Below are 25,794 nucleotides of genomic sequence, written 5' to 3' on the forward strand. Positions count from 1 at the left end.
TCTGTGTGTATGTATGTTGCACGTGTTAATAAATTCTTGCTAATCTCTTGTTTTTCTCTTGTTAATCTGTCTTTGTCAGTTTAATTTCCAGGGTCCCAGCCACCAAAGAGAGTAAAGTTTTCTTCTTTCCCCTCCCCTATACACTCTTTGTTATTATAGCTTAAATTTTTCTAAGAAGCTCTAATGATATTGTCCAGTAGCAGGGCTGAGGTTGAGGGTGGGGCTGGAAATGTTGGTTGATATTGCGCTCTGAGGGTTTCCCTGGCTCAGTGGTAAAGAACCTGCTTCCCAATGCAGGAGATGCAGGTTCAATCCCTGGGTGGGAAAGATACCCTGGAAAAGGAAATGGCAATCCACTCCAGTATTCTTGCCTGGATAATTCCATGGACAGAAGAGCCCAGTGCGCTATAGTCCACAGGTTCACAAAGAGTAGGACAACAGGGTCATACACTCATTGTGATCTGAAGGCCAGTCCTCACAACTCCTGGTGATTGATATTACCTTTTTTTAAAAAAAACTTTTTATTTTGTATTGTGGTATAGCACATTAACTGGAGAAGGCAATGGCACCCCACTCCAGTACTCTTGCCTGGAAAATCCCATGGACAGAGGAGCCTGGTGGGCTGCCGTCCATGGGGTCGCTAAGAGTCAGACATGACTGAGTGACTTCACTTTCACTTTTCACTTTCATGCATTGGAGAAGGAAATGGCAACCCACTCCAGTGTTCTTGCCTGGAGAATCCCAGAGACGGGGGAGCCTGGTGGGCTGCCATCTCTGGGGTCGCACAGAGTCGGACACGACTGAAGTGACTTAGCAGAGCACATTAACAATGTTTTGATAGTTTCAGGTGAAGAGCAAAGGATCTCAGCCATACATATACATGTATCCATTGTCCACCAAACCCCCCTCCCACCCAGGCTGCCACAAAACATTGAGCAGAGTTCCTTGTGATATACAGTAGGTCCTTGTTGGTTGTCCATTTTATTTTTTTAATTTTTTGTTTCATTTCTGGTTATCTATTTTAAATATAGCAGTGTGTACATGTCCATCCCAAACTTTCTAACTATCCCTTCTCCCCAGGAACCATGAGTTCATTCTCTCAGCCTGTGAATCTCTTTCTGTTTTGTAAGTAAGTTCATTTGTATCATTTCTTTCTAGATGTCACATATAAAGGATGCCTGGTGACTGATATTCTAAATGTCAGGATGGAATGAAGCCAAGAAGACAAAAAAGCACTTTGGGCAAAATGAGCTATGTTGGCCTTTGATTTTTTGTTCCTGTGGCTCATTGTCTTGGAATCATTTGAGTTTTGAATTATCTCAGTCCTTCAGGGTCACAGCTCCTAAATAAGATGCTTTAATCCTGTGTGTATTTGTGAGATATTTGGCAAATATATTGACTCTCCAGGTCTATCTGCTTGTTTACCATTTTTTTTGATGAGCTCCTAGCCCTAGAGCTTGGTTAAGAAGGAAAAAAAAAATCTTTTCCTCTATCCTCTTCTGTTCTGTGCCTGAGGCCTGTAAATTAAACTGACTATAATAGCTGGATTAACAGGAGAAAAGCTTTATTTTGTATGCATATGGGAGTTAACAAAGGAAGTAATTGTCTCGTTGAATGGTTAAAGACTTGCACAGCTAACTTACTAGGAGAAAGGAAGCAGTTGAGAAAAGGTACCTTAGGCAAAGAACATAGTTTTTTACGATAGATGGGAGTTAAGAAATTTGTGGTGACATTTGTCTACACAGGCATGAGTGGTCTTGCTGTCTTCCTTAGCATCATAAACTCCCCTGGAGACAGGATTTGGAGCAGATTTCATTTGTGTTTTCTCTTCTGGGCATAGACCTACCCTGGAGGGAAATTTATGGCAACCTAATTTCCCAGAAGGTGCTGTTTTCAATTAGAAAAGGAAAGCTCTGAGAAGGTTATTCCCCTCCCTCCCCCCCCTTTTTTTTTTGCATTTGTTGACTCTCAGTCTTCAGCTTAAAAATAATCTTTATGCCAAAGTGGCATGTTTTGGGGTGGTGTGTTCTGAATCCTTTCATCTGGAAAGCACAGTGTTTTCCCCATATTCATTCCTTTCAGGGTCTTACCCTCAATATAAGATCCACACCTTTGCCCTGAGTTCCATGACTGGATTAGAATGTGATGAAGACCAGCCAGAAACTCAGAAAGAACCGTAAGAGAGTACACAATTTGGTACGATGTTGCTTCATGATTTAGGGGGATGACCTTTTCTTAGGAATTATCAATGCTCTGAAAATCAAAGTTCCTTGATTCTCTTCCAAGGGTCTGGGGTCTGGGACGTCTGTAGAAAACCTCTTAGCAGTTTTCCAATGAACCCTCCATGGGAAACAGGACTTGACTTTTATTATTATTTATTTTCATTTTTATTTTTTTTCAACTTGCTCAGTGCTTTATTGAACCAAGACCCTTCCAGATGACTCAGCAGAGCCTTCAAGAAGCCCTGCCCATATCCCAAGATTCAGAATCCAGAGGTGGCTGGCCTTAGTTTAGCTGCTTCCATAACATTTCCTTTTGAATATCTCCAGATCTTAAAGTGTGAAGATTTTGTTACAGACAGGCACATGTATACTCCTGCTGCAGGCAGTCACACTCACCAAAATGCCTTCAGTTCAGTGGTTTGTGGACAAGGCATTGTGGGTCTATGGCCATCCATACATCCACCATCCATCCACACTTCCATTCGTCCATCTGTCCGTCCGTGACGAGACAGTAGCAAGTTCTGACATGGGTTCAGCCCCCAGGGTTCACAGCAGTGAGGGCTAGGTTTCCAGTGGGCTCAGGATGCAGGTCTTAACCCTCACCAAGGGGCCTCCATGGATAATAACATCCCTTTCTGAGCCACAGAAGCCAGGGCCAAGTGGGTTATGAATGTTTGTATCTTTAACAACTGGACAGGGAAAACCTAAACCTTAGCCTGTAACTATCCTGAGATGGAAAAAAAAGAGATCAAGCATACAAACAACACTGAAACAGGAAAGAGGACGAGCTCGTGCCTTTGCTGGAGATGTTCACATGGAGAGACGGGAAGGAGAAAGGGGAGTGTGGCACGCATACTTAGGAGTGTGTTAGCACCTGGGACACGGTGCTAACTCCGAGGGTAGCGGTGGCTCCTCCTAGGAGGCTGGAGCTTTCTCTCAGCCACATACATATAAACAAAGTTCTTAGGAAAAAAGAGGCTTTTCTGAATACAGCAAGACAAAGGGTTAACCCAAACAAGGAAGAAAAAGACACCAAAAAGGCTCCTGTTAGACACAAATACTTCCTTTGAGCTAGACTTAATCCAGTCTCACTTAGTCAGCAGGCTGGGCTCTCCTGGAGTGAGGGTGGGGGTGTCACCAGGATACGGAACATGACTGGAGTGAGACAGAGGATCAGGGCTGGTGCAGGCAGACAGGACACCCTTACCGTCTTTTCCCTGGACAGCAGACCCTCAGTCCCGGAGGCCACAGGGCGGCTGATGCCCAGGCCGCACAAAGCAAGGAAGGTGGGTGGGACAGTTGCTGGCCCTTCACTGGTCCTGCAGGTGGCTGCAGAGTTCTCTCTGGCTCCGCTCGCCAGCCCAGCTGTGTGTCTTGAGGCGGAAGGTCTTCATTTCATCCTTGAAGTCCTCATGGTTCATGGGCCGGTAGTCTTGAGACTCACAGAAGGTCGGGTGCTGTGGGAAGAAGTCCTTGTAGCCGCCTTTGAGTATATACATCTCAGGATAGTAGAGGCTGGGGTAGTCGTTGGAGGCTCTGTCTCGTTCCCTGATGAAACGGCACATGCGGGGGTCCCGCTCAGATGAAAATTCACAGTGGAAAATGAGGATGATTCTCTTATCCAGGATGCAGGGTGTGATGGGGCTCTGTAGCAGGAAGGTCTCGGCATCCCGTTCCAGAGGCAGGTTCACAGCAGTCTTGATGTGCCCGCCTTCATACTCATAGGAGTATCTGCAGTCAACAATCACAAACTTCTCCACGATGTGGCTGAACTTGCCTGTCAGCAGAGCCACCACTGTTTCTGGTGAGATGTACTTGAGATCTTGGTGCTTTCCATCCACAGTTTGTAGGAGGAAGGCCTTGGAGTAATCCCCGATCAGTTCTCGGTGGTCATTGTCCAGGATATTCTCAATCTCATCATGACACAGAGACTTTGAGCGGAGAATGCGGGCTTTAGGTTCCTCAGCCTCCCACAGCTCCTCCTCTGAAGGGGTCACGCTCCTTTTCCACTTGTTCTATACAGGCAGATCCTGGTCCTGTGGGCGCTCTAGCCTCTTGAGGATGGGCCGGATCACACCGCAGGGCATGGACGGAGAGCGGAAGAGCCGCTGGCACTTGCTGTACATGATGAGGTCCTGTTCCTCTTCCTTTTCTGAGGTCTTGACCAGTGGGGCACTGATGAGGCTCTCCATGCCTGGGGGAACTACATCATTCTCCTTTAAGTCAGTCTCCAGGATATCCACGAATCCATCGTCTTCCTCAACAGCCCCTGTGGAGGGGGTCAGGGAGAAGTGGCATCGGGCCAGGGGGATCAGTTCCTCTCCTTCCATCTTCCGCTCAGGGGTGAGACACATCAGGTCGGGAGCTAAGCTTGGCCTCTGGGCAAAGTCTTCTCTGCGGCTGGCCCACTCCCCAAGAACACGGGAGTGGCAGGGCTGTGTGGGTTTCCCTGGCATCTTGAAGACAAATCCATCATTCTCTTTGTCCTCCCCAGAGCCGTAGGCAGCTTGGTCACAGGCCTCAGTCTTCCTCCAGGTGCCAGAAGCTGGGGAGTTGGTGATGTTCCGTAGCACAGGACTGTGGCCCAGAAGACTCCCTGGCAAGGACTGGAAACGTCGGATGGCAAACTGCTCATTTTGAATAACTCGGCTGGCTGCCTGGATGGCCTGTTCGAACCTGCCGAGCCCAGCGAGATGGTGCATAGTCTGGGTGAGGGTGGTGACCGGCGAGGAAGCGGCCGTGCACTCCGGAGACCCCAGGAGGCCATGAGCCCCCAGCCAGAGGCCCGGGAGGTGGCCAGGACGCTGGGTGCCACCTCGCATGCCAGCCGGACTGAGAGCCGAGCCTGCCACGGGCTCCGGCTGGGGCAGCTCCATTGCGGTGGGGCGGGCGGGCCTGGCGTAGGGCGACCAAGAGACGCTGGGCACAGCTGGCCTGGGCAAGGTAGGGAGCCGGCCCGGGGTGGAGGGGAAGGGAGGGAGGAAGAGCAACGGGGCAGGAGAGAGAGAGGAGAGGGAAGTGGGGAGGGAGGGACACGGGGACAAGCCACCAGCCCAGGAAGCCTCTAAGGACTTGACTTTTAAAGCTGGCTCTACTCCAGAGGACTTCACCCTCAGGACTTTTTTTTTTTTTTTTTTCTTTCACAAAAGAACCTGTTCTTGTGGACGTGGAGGAACCTGTCTGGGAGCAGGAACCGGCTTTGCCAGCCCCGGGCCTGTGCCGGAGCCCAGGGAGCAAGGTTGGTTGGCGGCCGGCCGGGTCCGCGTCCATATCTATATCCACAACCATGGGCAGGAAGGGTTTGCTGTCCTCTCACTGGGGCAGGAGGCTCGGGCCTGACTCTGCTGGATGTGAGAAAGCTCGTGGGCGGGAACTAGGGGTGGAGGCCAGGTGGAAGTGCAGCCGTGGCCCTGAGGCGGGGCGTTGTCCGTCTGACCGTCTGACCGGCCCTCGGGCTGGCTGATGATTAACTGAGAGTCTGCTGTTCTGGGCCCGAGGCAGGAGGCCACCTCTGTGTGCACAGCTTGGCTTGTGACGTGAGCCACTTCCTGGTAACAGCTGAGTACCGTCCAGATTCTCCAGTGGCCGACAGATTTGTTCCTGCGTCTGTGTGGGGAGAGGTCGGAGGCAGGAAAGAGGGGACCAAGAACCTTCGCTGAAGGCCCGAGAGGCAGATACACCTGCCACAGGTGAGACACCCCGTGGGTCTGGTGTGTGGCCAGTGGACTCCCCACAGATACCGGCTTCCTCCTGGGGAGCTGGTGCTTAGCTCCTGGAGGCCCGCTAGCTGCTGGCCTTGGGGGGAAAGAGCAATCTGAGGCATATCTGTTTCCCAAATTCCACAGAGTTGAAATGAAAACTGGGATGCCCTGTGAGTGTAGGAATTTGAGACAGTTTCTCAATTCTAGCTTCACTGGGAGCTGTTCTTGGGTTGCGTTGAAAGCTGAGACTTGGCTGGAAAATTCCTGGCATGCCTGTTATTCATCGGACAGACTTTAAATGCTGTTTATTCTTCCCCAAGGCTTCCTCAGTGGCTCAGCAGTAAAGAATTCTTCTGCAATGCAGGAGATGCAGGAGACTCAGGTTTGATCCCTGGGTTGAGAGGATCCCCTGGAGGAGGAAATGGCAATGCACCCCATATTCTTGCCTGGAGAACACCATGGATGGAGGAACCTGGCGGGCTACAGTCCACTGGGTCGCAAAGAGTTGGACACGACTGAACAACTGAGCACACACACATATCTTTCTCCAGTGAGAGGTTTGATGGGAGGGAAGTTGCTCTAAATCTCTGGAAGTTCTAAGACTCCCCACATCTGGCTGGCAGAGTCAGCACCCCTCTGAATGTGGGGGCACCCTGAGCTGGGGTACTGGGTGGAGGAGGCGCCCTGATGCCTTTGTATGTGCACATAGAGGTTTGCAGAGAGCCCCTTGTGTGCATTTAAATTCTCACTGTCTTCATTGTTTTGGGGTTTAGAATTTATGTTGATGCCTAAAGACAGGATGTCTGCAGCCCCTGAATTTTGCGATATCAGACTGTTTCCAAGAACCCAGCCATAAGGGTGTGTGTGTGTGTTATGGGTAAATAAACCAGATGATCAAATTCAACAATTTCCTTCCTGAGATGATGAGTTTGCTGGGTGCAGACGGGTCTGCTCAGTGTTTCTGCCTTGTCTGGGCAGTAAAGAGTGGTTGGCATTTAAATCCTGTCCTGATGCAATTTAATAAGATTTAAGACTTTTAACATTGCAGTTCTTCAACTAAAAGCAGGTAACGCAAGTCGTCTGAAATAAATGAATGAGAAGTGAAATCTTAGACTACTCCACCAAGATATGAACTTGCAAATTACCTGGCAGAGATTTCCTTTAATTAAAGGGACTTGTCTGAGCTCAGTTACAACTTGAAATCAACCTGAGGACAGTTATTCTCTGTACACACCCTTCAAATAGGGTCTGCTCACAAATCCACATCTGGGTTCCTGTAGCACTTGGGGTGTTCCTATACCCCAGCCCGGGGGCTGCTGCTGAGCTTTTAGGAATGGACTCATTCTGTCACACAGAGAATAAGTGAATTGTCATCTGGTCCTAGTTGGCAGCTGGAGTGACCCTGACTATCAGTGACTAGAAATACTTCATGGTGGACCTTAAGCTCTTGCTGCAGTTTATTGCTTTTGGTAAAATGTGTGACTTTTATAACTCGGCAGCTCAATTTCTCCTCCATCCTCTGCTCTGGCCTAGATTCTAGGTGACTCGCCGAGCAACTGACTTGTCCACTTGTGTTCATCGAACCTTGAAAAAATTAGCAAATGATTTATTTGGTGCTTGTTAATTTGGGATCTTGGATCAATCTGGGAAGCCCATGATTTTAGTTTGTGTTCAGCTGCTGGACAGCTTGGTGAAAGTGAAAGTGTTAGTTGTTCAGTCATGTCTGACTCTGTGACCACCAGGGACTGTAAGCCTGCCAGGCTCCTCTGTCCATGGAATTCTCCAGGCAAGAACACTGGAGTGGGTAGCCATGCCCTTCTCCAGGGAAGCTGGGAATCAAAGCATATTTGCAGGAATTTGCTGAGTCTGTTTTTGATGATGGGAGAGGCTGAGGTGGGATGCTCCTGCCACACAGGTACCATGACCCCTTACATGACATAGCTGCACATGAGCAGACGTGGTTTCCTACACAGGCTGAAATTTACTTTCCCAAGTCATCAGAAAACAAAGAGGCGGAAATCCCACATTCCTTCTCGTGATCTCGTGAGCAACCAGTGACATGCTACCATGTAAAGAGGGGATCACCGGCCTGGGAGTCCTCAATCCTTCCCACCCGAACTCTGTCTGATTCAGCAGCTTGTATGTGGTGCCTTTTGCAGGTGGAGATGATGCAGTTATTACCTGTGTCTATTTCAGTTCTCATATCTCTGCTTGTGGGTTGTTGTGGGGCCTGCTTCCTACGTCTTGTAAGAGAAGACAGGATGGAGCCTAGGGTGGGTGGGTCAGCTCGTCACAGAACCCTGTGCAGGGTCTCTGATGGAACCTGTTGCCCCCAATTTGGGGGGGATGGGTTGTATCCCCCAAGTGGAAGTTTGAAATCTGTGTGGATGCCAAAGCCAGTGTGAAAACTCCTGGCAGGTCAGGTCACTGTGCTAAGGATGGGTGAAATAAAGAGCCCCTAGAAACAGTTCAGAATACATTCAGTGGATGGCTTCAGTGCTCCAAGCAGTGCTGGTGACAGTCTTGAACAGGCCTGTCCTAGGGAGAAGGAAAAATAAAACTAAAAATGAAAGGATAGGGAGTGAGCAAGAGGGTTATCACAGAAAAATGTGTGGGCCGAGATACATGCATGACAAGATTGCCCTGTGCTGCAAGGGGCCAGCAAGGCCTCACCTGGTCTACGCTGACCGCTCCCCTTCCACTCACCTTCACTCTCTGCCCAGGCCCCCGAGTCTCTCTGTGGTTCCGCAAACGAACACAGAGGCACAGTCCCACCCCAGGGCCTTTGTACCTGCTGTTCAGCCTGGGAGGCCCTTCTGCACTTACCCGCCTGCCTGTCACCTGACTGCCTTCCCTACTCATGGGACACCTTCTTGGAAGCCTTTCTCCCATCTCTCCTTTGAAACGTCAGCCAGCACATCCCACACACCCCCTCACACACAATCCTCTCTACTGTTTGTCTTCATACCTCTTACCACCTTCTAATAAGCTTATGATCTAGGTCTTCATTTTGCTATTTTTCTTCTGATAATGTAAACTTGTGGGTAGGATTGCTTTTTCTCAGTGATTAGAGCATCCATTCCCATCCATATAATGGAAGGGAAAAACAGTAAACCCACACTCAGACCTCTCAGTCAGTGATTTTGTGGTCATCGTAGAGCATAGTAGGTGTTTCCATGATTTATGCATAGGCTTGGGAGCAAGATCACTTATTACAGTGATTCTCAGACGTGAGTATGTACCAGAATTGGTCCCATGCTTAACTTTGGGCAGAATTCTTCCTGCTCACCCCCTAGACCCAATCCAGTAGGTCCAGGGTAGGCCTGAGAATCTGCTTTTCTAAGAAGTTCCTTGGCGGCTCAGCAGTAAAGAATCTGCCTGCAATGCAGGAGACTTCCTGCGAGGGAGATGCGGGTTTGATCCCTGGGCCAGGAAGATCCCCTGGAGAAGGAAATGGCAACCCACTCCAGTATTCTTGCCTGGAGAATCCCATGGACAGAGGAGCGTGCCGGGTTATAGCCCAGGGGCAAAGTCTAGGACAGGACTGAGTAACTAAACCACCACCAGCAGGTAATCAAACCACTGACAAGTTCCCAGAAGAGGCTGGTGCCACCGCTGATCAGGCTGAGAAATGCTGATTCGTCTCTCCAGGGACATATGCGCACTGGGAGGGTCCCTGTGGGTCTCTGCAAGGGGACCGACTGTAACCTGCCTATTTTGCTTTCCCAGGTGAGGAGGAGCATGTGAGATGGAGGGAGCTGCCCAGAGAGGCGTCCTGGCCGTGCTGGTGGTCCTGGCTGGGCTGGCAGGTAGGGACCACGGAGCTGGGTGGGATGTTCTGGGGCATCCTCCTGGAGTGGGTGGAAGGCACCTGGAGGAGGCCACCAGGGAGTGTGGCTGCCCGAAGATTCTTTGTTGAGCTCTTCCCACTGGCTCCCCTTCCTCCCTCCACTTCCTCCTGCCTGTGCCTGTGTGTGCTCAGTTGTGCCCGAGTCTTTGTGACCCCAGGGACTGTAGCCCGCCAGGCTCCTCTGTCCATGGAACTCTCCAGGCAAGAAGACTGGAGTGGGTTGCCATGCCCTCCTCCAGGGCATCTTCCTGGCCCAAGGATAGAACCTGGTCCCCTGCACTGCAGACAGATTCTTTACCACTCAGTGGGGTCCATTGCCTGCCATGTCAGCCCTACTCCAGAAGGGTCCTCATGTGCATGTGAGCCCACAAGTCCTCCACAGCAGGGTCCTTGCCTTGGGAGTCTTGCTGTGGTCCCTTCCCAAAGTCACTGTTCTCGTTAGAGCATTCCATTCTCCTGCCTGAACTTTCTCCTCTGATTCTTCCTGGTCTTCAAGGAAGACCTGACTCAGGCATCACCTCCTCTCTGAAGCCTTCCTGACCTTGCAGTTTTCAGGACAATCATCCTAGTTCCCATTAAAGGCAGAGTTAAGGGGCCCATTGCCTGTGAGATCTTCCGGTCCTCCCAACAGCTCCTTCTCAGCCTGGAACTTTCCCAGGGTGTCCGTCAGAATGGACTCCAGGTGTCCCAGACCAGGGTCTTCCAGTCAGATTCTGCACTGCAGTGGATGGAGAGTGCAGACCCGGGGGTGCTTAAAGTAACCAGTTTGTACCCCAGCGTTCTTTTGACTATGTCTTGTGCTGATTTCATCGCTTCTGGTGTGTTTTTCTTGTTTTCCTAGCTAGTTCTAAACTCAGGGTGTTCTTACTGCAGTGATCTCAAGGTGCTGTATTGAAGAATACAGAAAACTGTGCGAGTCGTGAAGGTACAGCTTGATGAAATTTTACAAACTGAGCACTTTTGTGTATCAACAAGGAGCCCAAGAACACTTCACAAATGTTTCCTTCAGCCTCTCCCCCACCTCTTCCCTAGAGTGACTGTTATTCTGACTTTTAGCTGTGTAGTTATTTTGCTTGCTTTGTACCATACACACCTATGGGCTTCTCTGGTGGTTCACCAGGCTCTATCCCTGGGTTGGGAAAACCCCCCTGGAGGAGGAAATGGCTACCCAATCCAGTATTCTTGCCTGGGGAATCCCATGGACAGAGGCACGTGGGGGGCTACAGTCCATGGGGTTGCAAAGAATCAGACATGACTGGGTGACTAATGCTTTGACTTTGATGTGCACCTATAAACTCTGTTTCAGAGGGCTAGATAATGTTGTTGTTGTATTTTAAACTCTGTCCATGACAGCAGTGAAAACAACTAAAACAGAGATAAAATAGTACAGGGACGATCAGAGTGTGTGAGGTGCAGTCAGGACTATTTCATAGATGTTGGTTTCTGATGTGTTTACACATTAAGACAAAGGAAGCTGGCTCTGGGGTGTTAGCATGTATTTGGGGACAGAGATGTTTGGAAGGCCTCTGTCTTGAGCAGGGTGTTTTTTTTTAGGTGCTTGATGTGCATTTGTCCGTAGGCTGGAAAGAAGACATTTTCTCTGTTTGTGCAGAACTTAGGGACTCATGGGGTGCAGAGCTTAGGGACTCATGGGGTGCAGAGCTTAGGGACTCATGGGGTGCAGAGCTTAGGGACTCATGGGGTGCAGAGCTTAGGGACTCATGGGGTTAGCAGACCAGGCTCCACCATGTTTCCAGGATATGGCTCCCACGTGGCTTTCTCAGTCACAGTGGCAAAAACCTCTTCCAATGGCTTAGCGGGAAATGTTTAAATTCTGTATCTACAATTCTTCTGAGCCATTTACACTGAAGTTCTGTTTTGAAGGCAGGATTGGCTTGGGTTGAGGCTTGGGTGTGGCTATTCCAAGAGGGGAGAAGTTGTTGTTGTTCAGTCGCTAAGTCATGTCTGTTTGCGATCCCATGAACTACAGCATGCCAAGCTCCTCTGTCCTCCACTGTCTCCCAGAGTTTAATTTATTCATGTCCATTGAATCAGTGACGCTATCTAACCATCTCATCCTCTGTAGCCCCCTTCTCCTCTTGCCTTCAATCTTTCCCAACATCAGGGTCTTTTCCAATGAGTTGGGTCTTCGCATCAGGTGGCCAAAGTATTGGAGCTTCATCTTCAGCATCAGTCCTTCCAGTGAAGATTATGGGATAATTCTAGAGCCCCATAGTGGGTGGGGATCCATTGCAAAATTCTGACCCCTTAGGAGGCTTGGAAAATTTTGGGTAGAGACTCCTTCTTTTGTAGACTTAGCTTTGAGTAGCTAAGGGAAGCCTCCATGTGTACCCAGAGGGCTCCTGCCAGCCCTCTCCTCTCCACCTTACACCCAGTGTGGTGGATTTTACAGAACTTGACCATCCTGTTTCTTTACTTGGTGAATATTCACTTGGGGCTCTTATGTGCCATTTAGTTGCAGGCACAGGGATGAGCAAAATCGGGCAGAGTCCCTGCTAACCAAGAGCTTAGACATTAATTAATAGAAAAATCAATATGAAGTCACCACTGTGACAAGTGCTTCACTGATTCAAAATCCTGTTCTGGATAATTTGACTTGTGTAAAGTGGTCTGGGAAGGCTTCCTGACGGGGAGACTACTTGGCTGGGAGCAGAGGTGTAAATGAAACTGGCTCTCCAGGCAGTCTCTGCCTGTGCAAAGGGAGCCAGAAACAGCTGGTAAGTTTGATAGATGAAAGATGGTCTGGTGGTCAGAGGGTGGAGTTTGGGGAAAAATGAAATGGATGTGAAACTAAGCAGGGTTTTAAGATATGGTAATGTAAAGGATGATCTGGTCTATATTCTAAAGGGTGGAAATATTTTAAACAAAGTCAGGTGGGGGGTAGGGAAGGGTACCTGATCATATGGGCGTGTTGAGAGCTGTCTGACTGCCACGTGGAGAGCAGTCTTGGGTGATGGTGGCGACAGTGATGCTGGCACCCCCTGCTGTGGTCAGCAGGACGTGGCAGGCAGCTCAGATCCACCTCTGGACCCCTTCCTCACTCCTCAGTCTCATTCTGGTGGCCCAACCGTCCTTATGGTTTGCTTTTTTTTTGAAAGTCTTTCTGATGTGGACTGTTTTTAAAGTCTTTATTGAATTTGTTACAACACTGCCTCTGTTTTCTGTTTTGGTCTTTTGGCTGCAAGGGATGTGGGATCCTAGGGGCTTCCCTGGTAGCTCAGGTGGTAAAGAATCTACTACAGTGTGGGAGATGGGGGTTTGATCCCCGTGTTGGGAAAATCCCCTGGAGAAGGGAATGGCAACCCACTCTAGTATTCTTGCCTGGAGAATCCTATGGACAGAGGATCCTGGTGGGCTAGAGTCCATGGGGTTGCAAAGGGTCGGACACGACTGAACAGCTAATACTTTCTTTCTGAGTGGGATCTTAGCTCTCCAACCAGAAATCAAACCCATACCCCCCGCATTGGAGGGCAAAGTCTCAACCACTGGAACAATAGGCAAGTCCCCCCACCTTGATATGCTTTGACTTCCATTTTCACCTTTGGATCTGCCCCACCAGGACCCTTCCCTTCCACCCCCTCCACTTTATTTACCTTTCTTCATTGTGCTTTTTTTCTCTTTATTTATTTATCATTATTATTATTATTATTTATTTGGCTATGTCTTGGTTGTGCCATGCGGGATCAAGCTGACCAGGGATTGAACCTGAGCCCCTTGCATTCGGCGGACCCCTGCACTGGGTGGACCGAGTCTTAACCACTGGACTGCCAGGGAAATTCCTCCCTTCAGCTTTTAATTGTCTGCTTTTCTATTCATTTCCAATGTTAAGTAACAGATGGGAGCAGGTAAGAGGTCTACAGGTACAGGAGGGAAGCTGGAGAAGAGGTGAATGGAAGACTAGAGGGGTCGGTTTGGGCAGACCCGCTGTCCCCCCCATGCCTGGGAGACACCAGCTGCTACCCTCGGGGGCTGAGAAGAAATCACTATAGGAGAACAGTACTCATGTGCAGGATCTATCCTTGGGGGACTGGAAGGGGCTGGGCAGCTGGCCACGTGTTCCCGTGCGAGTGATTTTAGTTTTGCAGATGTTAGTGTGGTGGCAGTTCAAGCATGGGCTGGAAAAGAGTTTCCAGACACGGAATTTCAGCAGGGAGTGAGTTTATTAAGAACGAAGAGCAGAGATAATGTGGGTATCGTGAATACGGTGAGCCGGCCTCCGGACAGACCAGGGAGAGTCAGCAGTTTTGTGGGTTAACAGCCAATTTTTATAGCCTCAAGACAAAGAAAATTCCTGCTGGAAGGCTGGTGTTAGGTGAGTAGTAGGGCACTGTAGGTGAGCATTGGGCAGGTGTTTTTGGCTAACGCGGGGTCAGGGAGCTGGCTGGTGATGATCAAGGGGGTTTGGGGCAATGGTTACAAAGGGGTTCAATCAGTTTTGGAGGTGACCTTGGTTCTGGCTCCACCTCTGTGGCCTTGGGGCAGGACTCCACGGTTAGGACACAATGAGTGGAAGCGGAACTTCCCAGTCCTGAGGGGCAACCAGTCGTTTACATGGAGATGCTTGGTGGAGCAGGATTTATAATGCAGGAGGAGAGCAAGGGTCGGGGTAGGGGCAGGGCAGGAGCCCTGGATTTGGAGCATCAAACACGTGGGTCAACTCCTGCAGGGGAGGACTCGGTGTTGGGTGACCCCCAGAGCTGGTCACTTCAGAGACCGAGGTGGGTGGGGACACTGACAGTTCGTTCCCATGGCTCTGCCCGTGGTTTGGTCCTTTGCTCTACAAACTGAAAGAGCAAAGGGGAAGGTGAGGTATGGGTTGAGATGGGGACTGTTTGATGACAGTTTTCTTATGTTTGTCATGTGTGGGGCAGGTTACACACCACAGCTGATAGGATGCAGGTGAGGGAGCAGTGAGAATTCAGGGCCTCACGTCACCTAAAATAGAGCTTCTGAGTCACAGGGCAGAGCTGGAAGGGAGTCAGTTTGTGGTGGTAGCAAAGATCACTGGCAATGATGTCAGAGGGGTCTAGTGATTAGGGTTCAGTGCCACCTGTTTAGCTTAAAGGCCAGGTTCAAATGGGAAGTCTCCATTTGTCCCAGGTCCCTCCCTCACTCTTGCTTCCCTGCACAGTAAGGTCTGGACCCGCATGCATTCTTATTCCCATCTTCTGTCCACAGGGAATTTAAAGACTGTTTTGGAATGAGCAGGGTTTTGGAGTGAATAACCTCCCTGGTGCCAGGTAGTGATGGGACCAGGGTTTCAGACGCTTTGCTTAATCCTGTTGGAGTGGCCTGGACTGAGATGCTGGCAGGGCAAGCCTGGGTCTCACCCCCTGCCCTCCCACACCCAGCCCCGAAGGTTGTCTCCAATCTACTCGCACGGACCCAAGTCTGAATGAGGAAGTGAAGTGAAGTGAGGTGAAGTTGCTCGGTCGTGTCAGACTCTTTGCGACCCCATGGACTGTAGCCCACCAGGCTCCTCCATCCATGGGATTCTCCAGGCAAGAATACTGGAGTGGGTTGCCATTTCCTTCTCCAGATCTTCCCGACCGAGGAATCGAACCCAGGTCTCCTGCATTGCAGGCAGATGCTTTAATCTCTGAGCCGTCAGGAAAGTTCTGAATGGGGAAGGATGCTGTTATCATAGTGTGGAGTATGACAGGGTATCTAGTCTTTCTTTCCTCGCAGTGTAGATTTGGCCCTTTCTTTTCTTTTGTGCTTCTTCCTAAGATGAGATTCAGAGCTCATGGAAAGACCCAAGTTGGCACAGCGGCTATGGCTTCCCTGGGGAATAATTTCTGACTTTGCTTCCTCAGGCTTTTTCCCTTTTTTTTTTTTTTTTAAATCCCATATCATAGGGATCCTCGGATCAGAGAAATGTGCCCACGGGTAAGGGAGAAGACCCACTCTGAGTGGTTATTTAGGATCTTACTTTTTTTTTTTTTTATCATTCCCAGAGGCAAAACAAAGAATAGTGATCATGTTTATCCCTATCTGGGATTAGTCTAGTTAATTTTGACCTTCTCTTATTTCTGCCTCTTTGAAGCCTGGGGACCCCCTCCTTGACTCTACCTGGCAGGCGTCTGGGTCCCTGTCTCCCATCCTCTCCAATGGACCTGGCCCTACGATGGGCACATCCCCTGCAGTGCATTCTGGGTACTTCAGTGAGTGATGGGCAGGGAGATTTCTCCCCAGAAATGTTTCATACAGTAATTAGATTCCTTTAGAATCTTCCTTACAACTTGACCTTGTAAAATTAGAAGGGGGGCTCCTACAGTTCCAGAAGGTGATAGGAACACATAGTCTTTACTGATGGTGGCAGGCGTGGCTGAGAAGAAACCGAGGGTGTGGGCTGCCAGGGGGCTCTGTTTGCCATAAACTCTGAGTGAGGTCAGAGGGGAAAGAGTGGGAACAGGGAAACTTCAGAGTGCGAAGAACTGAGTTTATGTCCCAGCAACATCACTGTAAGTCCCGAGATGTTGCTGGTCTTGATTTCTTCACTATTAAAAGATAAGAGGGATGCTTTCTTGGTGGTCCAGTGGTTGAGAGTCTGCCTCCTAATGAGGGGGACAAGGGTTCATTCCCTGGTCCAGGAAGATCCACGTGCCTCAGAGCAACTAAGCCTGAGAGCTGCATCTACTGAGTCCCAATGCTGCGACTGCAAAAGCCTCTGTGCCGAGAGCCTGTGCTCTGCCGCAGGAGCAGCCAACGCAGTGGGAAGCAAAGGCAGTGCCATGAAGAGCAGCCCCTGCCTGCAGCAGTGAGGACCCAGTGCCTCCAGAACACAAAGGAAAGCAAACACACAAACGCGGGAGGTAAAAGACTAGAAATCTCGAAGACTCTTGGTCACTACGCACGTTCTACTTTGAATTATTACTACACACACGGGAAAGTCTAGGAAAACTCTGGCCACCACTTTGCTTTTCCTGGTGATAAGAAAATCAACTAAATGACTGAAAGATTCTTGAGTTCTTCAGGGGCAGAACACACTCCGTGTTGAGTGATTCTGCCTGAGTTCCTGTGAGCTAGAGTGGTCTTGGTCCCCTCCCTGGGGAAGGCCAGTTAGAAGTTGTCATTTCAGTTAAAACCAGTGTCAGAATGCATCTGGTAAGGGAAAAGTACAATGCTGTGAAAAGTGTGAAGGAAATAATTTTATTTTCCTCTATGATTTTCTCGGTTTTCTTGCAAGTCACATAATAGCGACTGCTTCCTGAAGGCTTGAGTGTCATCTCAAGGGCTTTGCATGGATTGTCTCATTTGGTTCTTAAATCTAATTGCTGCGGTGCTGTAAATCAATCTTGGGTCTGCTCGCCCAGCACATAGCCAAGCCAGACTGCTGACACCAGGTTGTGGTGAAGGAAAATACAGCATTTATTGCAGGTGCTGAACAAGGCAAACAGGCAGCTAATGCTCAAAAGACCCAAACTCCCTGATGGCTAAAAGGCAGTGTGAAGCGGGGAGGTCGCAGGGTACATGAGCAGCTCATGGACATTGTTCTGATTGGTAAGAAAACAGGGTGGTATTTCAGAAATCAATTCTATCAGCCTTTTGGTTCCAACTGGTCTGTGGTCTCTGCGCTTGTGGGGAGCAAGCAGCTAACTTCTTTCACCTGGTGGGGGTTTTGGAATCTGCGGAACAACTCAAGAATTTGGCTCAGAACATTATCTAGAAGACTCTTGAGAGTTCCTTGGACTGCAAGGGGATTAAACCAGTCAATCCTAAAGGAAATCAACCCTGAATATTCATTAGAAGGACGGTTGATGAAGCTGAAGTTACAATACTCTGGCTACCTGACCTGAAGAGCCGACTCATTGGAAAAGACCCTGATGCTGGGAAAGATTAAGGACAGGAGGAGAAGGGGGCAACAGAGGATGAGGTGGTTGGATGGCATCACCAATTCAGTGGACATGAATTTGAGCACACTCTAGAAGATAGTGAAGGGCAGGGAAGCCTGGCGTGTTGCAGTCCATGGGGCGGCAAAAGTCAGACACAGCTTGGTGACTGAAAAAAACCAACAAAAACAAATGATCAATAGCCCTGGAGGAGGAGCTAAGGGTCCTTTACTTTTTTTTACGGCTAAACTATCAATATTTTGTCTTGTTTGACTGTTTTCCTTTGTGTGTGTGTGTGTGTGTTTTCACTTCTCTGATTAAATCTGCTCTTTGGGACTTGGGCAAGGCCTAGGAGGCTAAAGCTTTTCTACAAACAAGGAGGTGGAGGAGGTGGGGGAGGGGAGGACCTGTACCTGGGGAGACCCTGCAGCATCCTTCTGGGTTTCAGTACCAGTGACCCTCCTGGTTTACAGTGAGAGGAGTGGTCAAGGAGAAGTGTGATAACTTGCCCAGTGGGACAGGACTCGCTCCGGAGTCCACAGTCTTATGCTCTGGAACTACATGCTCACCTGTGGGAGTTTTAAACCCGACACCAGATGCTGTGAGACTCTATGAGGCTGTGAAGGCCTCCCTTGAGTGTTCTTATTGAGGGCTCCCGCTCTCCAGCATCCTTCTATGTATTTTTCCTCTCTGTGTCTCCCCCATGGGTCTCTTCTCATCTTTGGAAAAGACCTGCCTCAGTGACAGGTCTGTCCTAAGGGTGCTGGGGGAGTGCGGTGGACCATGATCATGGCAAGCTAGGGTCTCCGCTCGCTGTGCAAAGAGACACTTCCTTCCACTCCCCACTTTGAGCCTTGAAATCTCCTCAGAGGTGGAAATCATCTGTCTTCCCCGTTTCAATGGGAGGAAAATTCCCACTTCATAGTGAGGCTGAAGAACTTACCTGAACTAACAGAACTGGGATAGTGGTGGCTCTCTGGACAGGCTGGGGTCAGATACTTCAGGGAAAGTTCCCTCTGGAGGAGGGGCATTGCTCCCCCCATCCCCAATCTTGCTGGGATTTCTGTGGACTGTGGAGTTGGGAGTGTGGAAAGGAGGGCATGGGCATGGCTTCCTGTCCACTGGCAGCTCCTGATTTACTGGGAGCCTTGGTGTTGGGACCAGCAGGACATGGAGTCTGAGCCATTAGATGGTCCCGACTGGTACACAGAAGGGCTACAGGGTACAGCCGACCTCTGTAGAGTCATCTCCTCACCACCTGCAAAACTGGTTGTCTTTCAGCCTGTGGATCCGGCAGTGAAATCATAGAGGGTCCCAAGAATGTCACGGCCCTGAAGGGCTCGGAGGCTCGCTTCAACTGCACCATCTCCCAGGGCTGGAAGCTCATCATGTGGGCTCTGAGAGGCACGGTGGTGCTGAGCATGACACCTAGTGAGCCCATCATCACCAGTGACCGCTTCACCTCAGCGAGCTACCAGGAGGGCGGGAACTTCATCTCTGAGATGATAATTCATGACGTGCAACTCAGCGATGCCGGGCAGGTCAAATGCAGCCTCCAGAACAGCAACCGGGATGGATCCGCCTTCCTTTCCGTTCAAGGTGTGTATGCAGGCAACTCTGAGGAGGAGCACTTGGAGTCCTCTGGGTAAAACATCAGGTTGCAAAGAACCTTCTGAAGCTCATGTCATGTGGGGACGTCTAGGGTCAGCCTTCTGTTGGTACTACGCTTGGAATTATTCTGAACTGATGGACATTGTGCTGTTTATCTATCACCTCCCTCTCTCTCTCCTTTCTTCCCTGCCTTCCTTCTTCTGTGTATGGACTTGCCTTTGGTTGATACTATGCTGAGAATTTCTCTGAACCAACTAGTGTTTGTTGTTTTGCCATGTGTTCATTTCTCTCCTCCCTTCCTCACTATCCTTCTCCTTTCTTTCTTCCTGCTTCTCTTCCCCTCCCCTTCCATCTTTCCATTCCTTTATTTTCCATTTTCTCTTATTAAGGCTATGAAAGACAGTTTTTTAAAGTCACTTTCCCATCTGACCAATTTCAGTATGAACAGCTTTTCTGGAAGTATATCCTGGAATTCTAAGGCCAGTTGTGGTTGTCCGTCTTCAGCTTAGAGATAGAGTTGACAATCATTGCCCCTTTCCTAGTTTTTCATATCCTGGCTCTGTTTCTTTGCCTGACATCATTTATCAACTTTGAATCATGCTTTAACTTTTTCCTCTTTCTGGCTGAATTTTCCTAATCTCTTTCCTGCCCCTAGTGAGTCTTACAATCAAAGGTGCATGTTCACTCAAACTTACCATGTCTTTTAGAGAAAATAAAACAGTAACAAAATTTTTGATAATGGACAACTTATTTTTCCTTTCATCATTCATTTTCATTATAGGGAAGTTGTGGCATCAAAGGTAATTTTGAGGTGCTGAAGATTATGCTACATAGTGAGCAAAATAGAAGGATACTTTACAAGGATTCAGAATATATCAAAGTTTAATCATTTTGCATTCCTTGAAAATGTAACTGTAATATTTATAGATGTATTGGAGCTTTTACAGTTCCTAATTTCTATGGCAGCATCTCATTTAACAGACTACATTGTGGCTTTGAAATTTTTCTTATGTGTATTTATTTGTTAGTTTAGGAGAAATTTCCAATGATTTGGTCTGTATCTGCACTGCTATCAAATCAAGTTTGATAATGTTTGGTGGAGATACAGGTCTACCTATTTCTACTTGCTTATTTTTAAATTTAGCCAAATTGTTTTATCTTTATTTTTATGTCTTTGATTTCGTGTGGTTTAATTAAGGGCACAATGATATTCTCTAAAGAAGTGATCGTGTGAGGCTACCTGGATTATTGGCTTAGTTTGCACAATGAAACTGTTACTCTAATAATTTGTGGTGTAAAGGAAAGAACACAGGACAAGGAATCAAAGATATGAGTTCTGGTTTTGTTTTCATCCCACCTTGGTGACTCCTGGAATGGCTCAATTTCTTTATCTTTAAAGTGAGGATAAGGCTCCCACAGATTGAGACAGAATTGCGTCCATTTACCCTGATTGTAATGATCTGAATGGTACTTCATTCAGTTCACTTCAAAAGGGTGTTTTTTTTCCCCTTCCCGTGTATCTACAAGAAAAATAAAGAGATCTTACATAACTGTCTGCTGAGTCATCCAAAATCTATGTGGATGTTCTAGCTATCACCTTGTGAAAAGTGTTTTTCACACCGCTGGATGACCTTTGTGAAAGTCCGTGAGTGGGAAAAAGTGGATCACATACTGAAAAAGAAGATGCTTCAGGTTGAGTTTTTCTATTTACTGCCCAGTCCACCAATTAATCACACGCTGAAATCTAGACCTCAGGTGTTTTGAGGGCCACTAAGACTGGGGTACAAGGTCACTAAAGCAGTAGTATTCCTCCTCAGCTCCTGTCTTCTGAAACACCTCCATCATGAAGCAATGAATGAAATGGAAAGAATAAGCACAAACCCCTGCAGCCTGCAGGGGGGCAAATCCATTCCTCTCTCACTATATTTACGGAAATCCTTGAGATAGCTAATGTGCTTCACTTACTTCAAGACACTATTTAAGAAAAAACTAATGGAAAATCTAACATTTCAGAGGAAGAAGGGCTTTCAGAGCTGATTCTGTTCAGTCTAGTCTGGAAACTCCCAGCGTCTTCCCAGGTTCTCTCAGGGTGGTTTATGAGAATACATGTTTCCATAGTCATATTAAGATGTTATTGCCTTTCTCGTACGTTGTCATGAGTGTACAGGGAGTATCCCACTGAACACTGGGAAGGTCTGCATAATTGAGTAGACCGGCATTTTCCAAGTGGCTGATGTATGATACAAAATCATGCAAGGATAAAAGATCCATTCAAAGTGCCAGATAGAGCAATGAATTCTAATGTAATGGAATAAAAGTTTATTTGTGTGGTTTCGGTTTACAGTGTGTGTGAAAGTTGCTCATTTGTGTATGACTTTTTGCAACCCCATAGACTGTAGCCAGCCAGGTTCCTCTGTCCATGGAATTCTCCAGGTCAAAATACTGGAGTGAGTAGCCATTCCTTTCTCCAGGGGATCTTCCCAACCCAGGGATTGAACCCAGGTCTCCCGCATTGCAGGCAGATTCTTTACCATCTGAGCCACCAGGGAAGCCCTCCACAGTGTAAATAAACTTTAAGAAAACACTACTGTCAAGTTTTGGTGTAGTATTAAAGAATAGCCATGATTATCTGAAAAGCCTCCTTACCACTCCAACCATATATCTGTGTGAAGTTAGATTTTCATATTCTCTTTCTATAATCCAAAGAAAGCAATATATGGCGACAGATTGAAAGCAGCCACATGATGTTAAAGAGATTTGCATAAATAGAAAACAGTGTCATTTTTCTTACTAAATTTATTTAGGTTAAAATATATTTTCATAAAAATATGTTAATCCATATTAACCAGCAGAAGTGTTAGTTGCTCAGTTGTGTCTATTTGTGATCCCTTGGACTATAGTCCACTACGCTCCTCTGTCCATGGAATTCTCCAGGCAAGAATACTAGAGTGGTTAGCCATTCCCTACTCCAGGGGATCTTCCTGACCCAGTGATCAAGTCTGGAGCCTTCTGCATTGCAGGCAGATTCTTTATCTTCTGAGCCATCTGGGAAGTAATGGGTTGCTGCTGCTGCTGCTAAGTCGCTTCAGTCGTGTCCGACTCTATGCGACCCTATAGACGGCAGCCCACCGGGCTCCACCGTCCCTGGGATTCTCCAGGCAAGAACACTGGAGTGGGTTGCCATTTCCTTCTCCAATGCATGAAAGTGAAAAGTGAAAGTGAAGTTGCTCAGTCGTGTCTGACTCTTAGCGACCCCATGGACTGCAGTCTACCAGGCTCCTCCATCCGTGGGATTTTCCAGGCAAGAGTACTGGAGTGGGTTGCCATTTCCTTCTCCAATGCACAAAAGTGAAATGGGTTACTAATGTTATTTTAAAATATGTGTTTGAAAATAAGCAAATATTTAATTCTAATTTCAAATATGGGAAATATAGATAGACCCCACTTAAACCAAAGGTCTTTGGCATCCTCAGCCATTTTTAAGAGTATGAAAGGTATTAAAACCAAAATGTTTGGGAACCACTGATCCAAGTTAAAGCCTCTTGCTCACCAGGTAGTAAAAAGAGAGCCTGAGAATTTCAGTGATCTTCCCAAGGTGATGACAATTTTGTGGGAAAGTCAGGATCCAGAACAGATTCTTTGATTCTTAGTCCAGTGTTTTTTCCATTATAAAATGTGAGAGGGAGTTTTAGGAAATTTTAATTTGAATATTTCAATGTCTGTGTAATTCACTAAGGCTGTGTCTTTTCCGGGGCCAATCCTCAGGTTATTTTAGTAATAGTAGCACATACAAGTGCTATTTTCAGATGGGTTATTTGCAGTGTGAGCCCTGGCATATGCAAGGGAGTCTTTACTAAAAACTTTAAAATAATTGATCTAGTATATTTTGATACAGGATTTAAGGTAGTTATTTCTATGATTAGATTAGATTTGTATCTAATTTGTACCTAGAAAAATATTTTAAGGCAATATCATAGGAAATTATATTTTTAAATGTGTTGTCCCAAAATAAAGAAAAATGAATCTGATTGATCAAAGAAAGGCCAGGAGAGACTTGCTTCCATCATGAAACTCTGAGAAGTGTTCTCTCTACAATGAAAAGAATGTAAAGATTCTTTCCCTTTTTGCATTGGTTCTTAGGGCAGCCCAGAACAAGTTTGCAACTCTGCTGCAGTGATCCTGTAGCCCTCTGTGGTGGGCACATTCATCCCATCTTTCCCATGTAATTTATATTTCCCTGGATCCTGATTTTTTTAATTTAAAGAAAATGCTTATTGTTTATTGCCTGTGAAATTTAACAAGGATATTTTCAAAAGGTAATAACAGTCAATCAGAGAAGATTGCTTTAAGACAATTAAAAAAACCCTTAAGTGAAAAAATGAAAAAACATGGAAAGATGTGAACTACAGATATGTTATAATTAACAACAAAATAAATGATCAGTGAAGATGAAAGACAAGCCCCTAAAATTTTCCAAGAATTTGGTGAAAGAATACAATTAAATAGAGATATATATATATATATATATATATAACCATGTGAAGAATGAATCCCAGGGTTTTCATATGCATATAATAGGGATTCTAGATAAATGGAATAGAACAGAAAGAGGAAATGCAATCAAAACTAATAGAAGAAAATTATGTGTTGAAAGAGAACACAAGTGTTTGAATTAAGTATGCTTCCCAAGTCCCTGGATCCTGATTTTTTTATTTATTCATTTTCTCTGGAATCTATATTTTCTGGTGAGCCACCTCCCCTTCTTCTATGAACCTGACAGGTGTAAACTAAATACACAGATCAAACCTGACTTATGGTTTCCGGATACAGACACAGTCAATTTGGGCTGGGGAAGACAGTGCTCATGCAATGTGATCTAAAGGAACATTTTTGGAAAAATCCGGCCCTGAGAGGTGTGATCATTTCCTCGATCATTTCTCTTTTCTCCTTTAGTCATGGGGCAGTTGCTCATTCCTGGAGGCAGCCTTGTAGTCATTGAGGATAAGCCTTGTAATGTGACTTGCCGTGCACTGAACTGGACCACGCTCCCAGATCTTTCCTGGGAGATAGGGGTTCCCGTGAGCCATTCGAGCTATTATTCCGTCCTGGAGCCTGAGGACCTTCAAAGTGCAGTGAGCATCCTTGCTCTGACACCGCAGGGCAATGGCACTGTGACTTGTGTGGCTGAGATGAAGGGGCTGGATGTCCGTGAGTCTGTAACTGTCAATCTCACTGTGGTTCCGCCTCCCTTGGGTAAGTGAAGACTTTTTGCTTCATACAAAGTGAATTTTTATTGCATGCTTTACATTTACGTACTGTGCTGCTTAATCAACGATGCCCAGGAAAATCGTATGGCGACCTTGATCTCAGGAAGGGATGGTGGTGGAGACAAAGGACGTGTGTCAGCTTCTTGACCCTGAATTTCACGTTTAAATTCCCTCTTCAAGTGTTTCTCTCTTTTCTACTTACGTATGGAAATCACTGAGAATCTTGACAGCTGCTTATAAAACAGCATTAAGTTTTCAGGCATAAATTCTTGAATTCAGTATTTTTCTCTAGCTCTCACCCGTTGTTCCTGTCTGATCCCATCCCCTGTGCCAATAGGAAAGGAATTCTTCTAATTTTTGAGGAGGGAGTGCATTTTCTCAGGGATTCCTTCCAATCTTAGTGGAATTAGGAGGGATCATTTTTTTACACAGCAAATCCACAGTCTATCTGAAAGTACCAGGTCTATGTATTTTAAAAAAATTGCACAAAATGACATAAGTTTAAAATTTAGATCCAAAGAGAATCTGCTGTAAGGTCCTTGTTGTTCAGTCACTAAGTCATGTCAGACTCTTTGCAACCCTGTGACCCCAGGGACTACAGCACACCAGGCTTCCCTGTCCTTCACTATCTCCCGGAGTTTGCTCAAGTACATGTTCACAGTGTTGATGATACCATCATCAACAGGGTCCTTGGCAAATGCCAGACTCTGACTACACATCTTCATGGGGCCTCTCTGAGCCTGCTTGAGCTCAGAAAGCACAAGGGTGGGGGCTGGAGGTTTGTTTTCATACCTACATTTTGGAAAAGTGAAAGGTAAGGAGGCCCAGAGAAGGACTACACTCTGTTCCAGGTCATACGCTGATGGCACAGAGGGATCCCAAAGCCTGGACGAGTTCTCCCATGTTCCATAACTCTTCCCACTATGAAAACATCTTCACTTAAGATCTTCCAAAGTTTGGAACAAAGTTACAGCTATAGCAAGATTAATAATAACAATAATAAAAATAAAAAACAGCACTACATATCACTTATTAAGTAAAGACTATTTTTTTCCAGCTCAGTGTTTCACTTTATTATTTTTTTTTAATTTTTATTGGTGTACTTTGGCCACCTCATGCGAAGAGTTGACTCATTGGAAACGACTCTGATGCTGGGAGGGATTGGGGGCAGGAGGAGAAGGGGATGACAGAGGATGAGATGGCTGGATGGCATCACTGACTCGATGGACGTGAGTCTGAGTGAACTCTGGGAGTTGGTGATGGACAGGGAGGCCTGGCGTGCTGCGATTC

General features: G+C 47.2%; 2 protein-coding genes across 8 annotated transcripts in view; one reads left to right on the forward strand and one right to left on the reverse strand.

Annotated features, from left to right (window-relative positions):
- Positions 1 to 1,543: 1,543 nt before the first annotated feature.
- On the reverse strand, positions 1,544 to 5,288 carry LOC114110349 (M-phase inducer phosphatase 2-like). Its single transcript, XM_042237315.1, is given in 1 exon segment — positions 1,544 to 5,288. A coding segment is annotated over 1 exon segment (1,566 nt). The 5' UTR covers positions 5,099 to 5,288; the 3' UTR covers positions 1,544 to 3,532.
- A 494-nt stretch (positions 5,289 to 5,782) lies between these two features.
- The window catches only part of IGSF5 (immunoglobulin superfamily member 5), a 52,574-nt gene continuing 32,562 nt past the window's right edge, over positions 5,783 to 25,794 (forward strand). For 2 of the 7 annotated variants that reach the window (XM_060396005.1, XM_060395999.1), the window contains exons 1-5: positions 5,783 to 5,911; positions 6,244 to 6,305; positions 9,653 to 9,732; positions 18,908 to 19,225; positions 24,191 to 24,490. In XM_060396005.1, the coding sequence (XP_060251988.1) occupies positions 9,672 to 9,732; positions 18,908 to 19,225; positions 24,191 to 24,490 (679 nt within the window). In that variant the 5' untranslated portion in view covers positions 5,783 to 5,911; positions 6,244 to 6,305; positions 9,653 to 9,671. Of the gene's footprint in view, positions 5,912 to 6,243; positions 6,481 to 9,652; positions 9,733 to 10,646; positions 10,699 to 18,907; positions 19,226 to 24,190; positions 24,491 to 25,794 lie in introns of all 7 variants that reach the window. The other 5 variants (XM_060396010.1, XM_060396015.1, XM_060396007.1 and 2 more) reach the window with 4 other exon arrangements.

The sequence above is a fragment of the Ovis aries genome, chromosome 1 (genome assembly GCF_016772045.2).
Source record: "Ovis aries strain OAR_USU_Benz2616 breed Rambouillet chromosome 1, ARS-UI_Ramb_v3.0, whole genome shotgun sequence".
Classification (NCBI taxonomy): Eukaryota; Metazoa; Chordata; class Mammalia; order Artiodactyla; family Bovidae; genus Ovis; species Ovis aries.